This window comes from Hippoglossus stenolepis, chromosome 24, assembly GCF_022539355.2.
Source record: "Hippoglossus stenolepis isolate QCI-W04-F060 chromosome 24, HSTE1.2, whole genome shotgun sequence".
Taxonomy (NCBI): Eukaryota; Metazoa; Chordata; class Actinopteri; order Pleuronectiformes; family Pleuronectidae; genus Hippoglossus; species Hippoglossus stenolepis.
This window is the reverse complement of record NC_061506.1, coordinates 1,195,679-1,201,678: the sequence shown is the minus strand read 5'-3', so window position 1 is coordinate 1,201,678 and position 6,000 is coordinate 1,195,679. Positions and strand designations below refer to the sequence as shown.

At 47.2% G+C, this 6,000-nt stretch overlaps 1 protein-coding gene across 1 annotated transcript in view; it reads left to right on the top strand.

Moving 5' to 3' along the window:
- Positions 1-6,000, top strand: part of LOC118103181 (receptor tyrosine-protein kinase erbB-4) — a 186,708-nt gene that overhangs the window by 141,373 nt on the left and 39,335 nt on the right. Inside the window, 2 exon segments of the mRNA XM_035149813.2 lie at positions 640-733; positions 3,058-3,212. Of these exon segments, the coding sequence (XP_035005704.2) occupies positions 640-733; positions 3,058-3,212 (249 nt within the window).

Genomic DNA, 6,000 nt, shown 5'->3' with positions numbered 1-6,000 from the left:
AAGCAGCGTTCAGGCGAGGGGCGGAGCCGTGGAAACATCAGAGTTGGACTCACTCTGACATTTACTGAAAAAATCTTGAAGGATTCTCCTACCAGTTGCACAAACTGCAGTGATTTGACCACAACCTCCTCCTCCTCCTCCTCCTCCTCCTCCTCCTCCTCCTCCTCTTCCTCCCTCCTCACCCGAACAACAACCCTCACCTTCTCTCTGGCCTCTTCCACCACCCTTCCTCTTTTCTTCCTGCCCTCCCAGCAGCTCTCCGTACATTCCCGCGGGGTTTGCCCGTGATTTAAAAAGCTGTTCATTATTCATGAGCCTGCTCTGTTAACATATTGACCATGCTAAGCCTTTAACTTGACCAAATAGTCTTGGGCAGCTCCGTGCCCCGTTGCCAGGGGGCACTCTTTCTGTCAGCGCAGGCAGGAATCGTGGAGACGTATGAGTAAATGAAGGTTTAACCTTGATTTCTCGCTGCTGTGTTGATTTAAAATCAAAGGGCTCCTATGTTCAGCGAGCGCACATATGCACACAGCGCACTTCAAAATCTTCCCTCAGCAGGCTCTTAATCAATATTTCAATGTGGCTACGCTCTCAAATCTATAATGCATGCATCTCTTTCTTGATTTCTATCTCTATCAGGGAAGTGCGGGAGTTCGCCAACGGATCTGTGTGTCTGGAGTGCGATAGCCAGTGTGAGCAGATGGATGGGAACACCATGACATGTCTCGGACAGGTAAGAACTCACTTCACACTCGCTCCACTTCGGCCTCCTTCCCACTTAAGAACACTTTCTCTAGAAGTAGACTTTCCCCATTTAGATTAGAACCACTCCTCTCATTTTTCTGGGGGAGACAGTCTCATATCTGCTGCGTGCCAGAGTGGATTTCCACCTGATTCTCTGCGAGTCTATCTGTTCTGCGCGCAGGATTCCGGAAGATATAAGTGCTGTGTTTGCAAAGGTGAGCGGGAGGTTAATGGGAGGAATGATAAACTGCCGTGGCTACTTCAGGAGGAATGCTTTTGGCAAACACACGCACACACACACTCTCAAAACAGCAAACTGAGATTAGTTTGTGACCTTCCCATAAAGTCATTGTTGGAGTCTCGGATGTGATCCCACTGCAGGTCTCCAAGATGTTGGAATTCCCCTTTAAAATGTCACATGACCACAGAACTCAGTCTGAGGGAGTCACTTCAGTATTTGCATTGTAGTACTTCCAAACCTGGGAGGCAGAGAGCTCGAGTGCGTAGGTCCAGACTGATTAAGTGGGATAGAAAAGCAGAAAATATATATTTCTCTAACGCAAAGGTTTAATTATTTTTCTTCAGGTCGAGTAAAAAAAGGAAACAGTTTAAACGTGACAACACAACTTCCATATTTCATTTAAGAGGATCAGCAGCAAGTAAAACACATCTGCAGTGTAAAGGAATAAACAGAGTAAACTTAAAAACTGAAGAACTTGTGCTTTGAAATGTTTATACTTTACAAAAATTAATAAAATGTTAAAGCAACAGTATGTAACTTTCACTGAGCAACAGCGCCCTCTGCAGCCTCGTGCGGCGGTTCATCCTTTTGGGCTCCGTGCCCAAACGATGAAGTGGTTTTCATGTAAAGAAAAACTATTTATAACTTTGAAACTATTTTAAAAGTTCATGTTCGTATGTTTGTATAAACTCTGGTGTCGTAGAGCCTGTTAACAGCCTCCTGGGGCCATGGAACTCACTCATGCACCAAATGTGGATTAATCCACAGCTGGAAATAGTCCCTCAGATGTGATAAAAACTACTTTGTCCAGCTTTTTTAGGAAATAACTTTTATTTAAAAGTGTTTATTTGGTTTTGGGGGACGAGCACATGGTTGGTTCACTTTACAGAAAGTTGTATCTAATGTGCTGCACAACTTGTGTAGCAGGATTTAGCGGTTGTGTGCGTAACCTTTCCTGACTGTCCCTCGAGCGAGCGAGTGAGGATGAGAGAGGGAGAGAGAGAGAGAGAGAGAGAGAGAGAGAGAGAGAGAGAGAGAGAGAGAGTCGTTGAGGATGCACAGTGGCTTCTGACTTTGAGATGCTGGTCACAGTTGAGTAGTAAATAACAGCGGAGTCAATCATCCACCGACGCCCTCACACTCAGATACACATGCACACGGACACACTCCAATGCATCCGGACATCTGTATGCATCCACACTGACGCACACACGCATGCATCGGCACAAACATGCAAAGTGAGAATAATCTTTATTGATGGCGTGTGTCTGAATGTGTCAGACGGTGTGAGGAGCTGTCCGTCAGGTCACGGCTGTCGTCATTAGCAACCGTGCGCGGCGGCAAAGCCTCCGGAATACACACACACACACACAGAGAGAGAGCGCACGTGCACGCACACGCAGATCTTTGCAGGAATCAAACTTCAGTCAAGCACCTTCATCACACAGACACACACACGTGGAGTTGAGGCAGCTTTTCTTTCACTACTTTCACACACACACACACACACACACACAGACACACACACACTGCTCTCCCTCTGACTTATTCATGACTCGGCTGCAGCTGAGCTTGTGCTCAGTTACCACTTGTCATCTCCTCCATCACAGTCGATGTGCCGTTCGTTGACACGACCTGATTCCAGATGCATTCTGACGATTTCAACAGATGTGCGTTGGAATACACTCTGGGCTGTTTTGCTGCACACATGATAAATGACTGAATGGAATTCATGTGGGTCCTGCTAGCTGCGTTAGCCGCGGTCGGAAGCGAGCAGATTGACATGATTCACCGGGTGTAAATTTGATTCTCTCTCCTCTCATATATTTCTCTACATTTCCATTCTCTCCATTGCTTTATCCCATTCCATGTTCCCTAACTTTATTTTATCCCGCCGCTTTCCTTCACCTCTCGGCCCATCATCTTTATTCACCCCTCTCCCTCTTTTCTAATCCTTTTACTGCACCCTCCGCCTCTTCCTCTTTTTATTCTGCCCCTGTCCACCTCCTCCTCCTCCTCCTCTGAATGCCATCCTCTCATCTCCCTCCTCTCTGGCTCCGCTCTCCTCTCAGGGCCCGGACCAGTGCGTGAAATGTCTCCACTTCAAAGATGGACCCAACTGCGTGGAGAAGTGCCCCGACGGGCTGCAGGGAGCCAACAGTTTCATCTTCAAATACGCCAAGGCCAACAACGAGTGTCATCCCTGCCACGCCAACTGCACCCAGGGGTAAGAGCGGGATGATGCATAAAGATGTGTGTCTGTGCAGCAAAACCACGACTGTTCTTTCAGGTGTTTGCTCGTCTTTGTACTTCCTCGAGCCTCCTCTGGCGTTTGTGCTGTTGAAAGCATCATGGAGACGTGCCGCACGGCGCCCCCCGTGACCTCGAGGACATGCAGCACCTCCCTGCTGAAGAGTAAAAGAAGGAAAGAGAGAGGGGGGAGCGGATGACTTGTGCAGATTCCCCGAGCTGCTGCTGGCTCCTGGGGGCCCTTGGGTCAGGGGCAGAATGCATTGACCCTTAAGGCCAGAGTGGATGAACTCTGAGTGAAGGGATGGGTGCAGGGAGACAGGGAGTCAAAGGGGGTGGGCGCAGCAGAGAGAGAACGAGAGGAAAGGTTTCTAACGAAGGAGTAGGAGGTGGAGGAGGTGGAGGAGGAGGTGCAGGAGAGCAAGACCTACATTCAGAAGCGCTTCTATAGAAAATACATGTTTTTCCTCTGATGGCAGGAAGCCACAAATCAAAACATCTGCTCCAGCAAAGAGCTGATTTACACCTTCTGACAATTCAGATGTAGCTGATTATAGTTTGTGCAGCTCCAGGACACGGTTCCCTCTGTGCGGCGATGTTAGAAAATAAAAGAAACTCCACCTCGGCACTAAAGAGGCCACCTGCTGCTGCTGCTGTCAGACACAATGAGGTTTTACACAAGCAGGAGGCGGAGGAGGGAACTGAGGAGTCCAGCACTCACACGATTCATCAATTGTTAATTAATGGAGAACAACATGGAGGATTGATGAGTGATTAACTTGCAAAAATCCTTCTTTGGTCTCAGGTTCTCACACATAAGCATTTATTGTTTTAGCTCCGGCTTCTGTTCGTGAAGTGAATTTAAAACATGCAAAAAAAAAAGCACTCAGGAAATCTTCAACCTATTAATTGATGATGCACTTTCAAAAAATGTTTTTAGGCTAATTAGATCGTGGTGTTTTAAATTAGGGCTTAAAGCAATTAAGACTCTTTTGTGGCTCTCGTCAAGAGATAGATGAGAGGATTCAAACCGTTCTCATCTCTGAACCATTGACCACGCGTTAAAAAAATAAACTAGAATATCTCTAAACAAGATTTTTATATTATCAAAAAAATAATTAAAACCACACTTACTGTCTCTCTCTCTCTCTCTCTCTCTCTCTCTCTCTCTCTCTCTCTCTCTCTCTCTCTCTCTCTCTCTCTCTCTCTCTCTCTCTCTCTCTCTCTCTCTCTCTCTCTCTCTCTCTCTCTCTCTCTCTCTCTCTCTCCCTCCGCTCCTCTTTCCTCCGTCGTTCTCTGTCTCTTCGATATTTTCCGACTTGATAGAAATGAAGGTAAAATCAATACATGCAAACAGGGCTGGAGAACATGACAGCTGATTTGTTTAAAAAGCTGAAGGTGAATCCAAATAAAAGGAAGTGTCTCTCCTGGAGTCAGTGGAGTTGATGGAGATGATGTTTGGTAGAACTCACATATTGTTCATTTGCAGGGTTGCAGACCTGCGGAGGCTCATGATTAGGTCTTTAGCTTCCAGACGAACAAACGCTCTTTCTTTACGTCTTCATCCTCTCCTCCTCCTCCTCGCTCATCTTTTAAACTCGCCTCTCTGACTTTGACCTCCTGCCTTTTAGCTTTTAACGAAAACAGGGAGGACAGCGTCAGAGGAAACCACACAGAGACGAGCGGGTCAAGGTGACTCTCGTCTCATCGGGGGTCTCGGCAACACAAACTTCGAGTCTTGAAACCTAGCAACAGAAAGGCGGCAGGAGAGAGGAAGTGAGGAGGACTTTGTGTTCTGTCTCTCACGTCGAGGGAGGTAATTCCATCCTGCTGTAGATGTTGATAATGTTAGAGCAGCTTGAGAGACTTTTTTAAAAAGACGGACGAGAGCTGAGGACAAAGGAAGCAGAAGCAGAACGTTGGAAAAAGGTAAAAAGCCGAAAAGAGGATGAGAGTGAGGTCATAATTCTCCACATGACAGATTTCACTCACACACGTTTCTGACGCCGTGAAGACTAATCTGTCGTTGGCATGACAACACCTCCATCAGGCCTTGTCGTTTTATCCCCCCCCTCCGGCCGCGGCTTAACATCCCAGTGGAAGCTGAGGCCGGGGATTTGAGGGTGTGAGGCAAAGTGAGACATTTCAGAGGTCGGAGGTCAGTGTCAGGACGGAGACAACGCGGTCGGAGCGCTGCTGAAAGACGATTAAACAGACAAACAAAACCAGCACAGGTTTCAGAGTGAAAGGCAGGTAGTGTTTACTGACAGCCCACTTCTTTGTTCTCTCGTTGAGGCAGGGAACGCTGTCGCTCATGTGCACACACACACACACACACACTCACTCACACACACACACACACACACACACACTCACACAGTGGATACGGCCGCTGATTGCTCGCTAATTAGCGATTTGGTGCACCAGTTAATTGACAGCAAAGCGACTTTTAGAGGAGCCACAGTTGTCACCGATTTAATTCCAAAGTTAGCTCGCTCTTCTAATTTGCTTTATAATTTGTTGTGTCTTGCAGTATCCGTGCGCACACACACAGACACACACACACACACAGGCATTCAAAAATTGCTCTCCTGTGTCTACCCTGCTGTTCAAAGTCGTCCACTCAAGGAGCGAGAATTAATGAGCAGCTCGGAGTCGGCTCTAATCACTTCCTGCTTACCTAATGTTAAAACCTGCACTTGTCTCTAATCAGAGCGTGATCAGCTCCACGTTCCACCGCCTTTGATTGTTGACGGGGAGAAAAG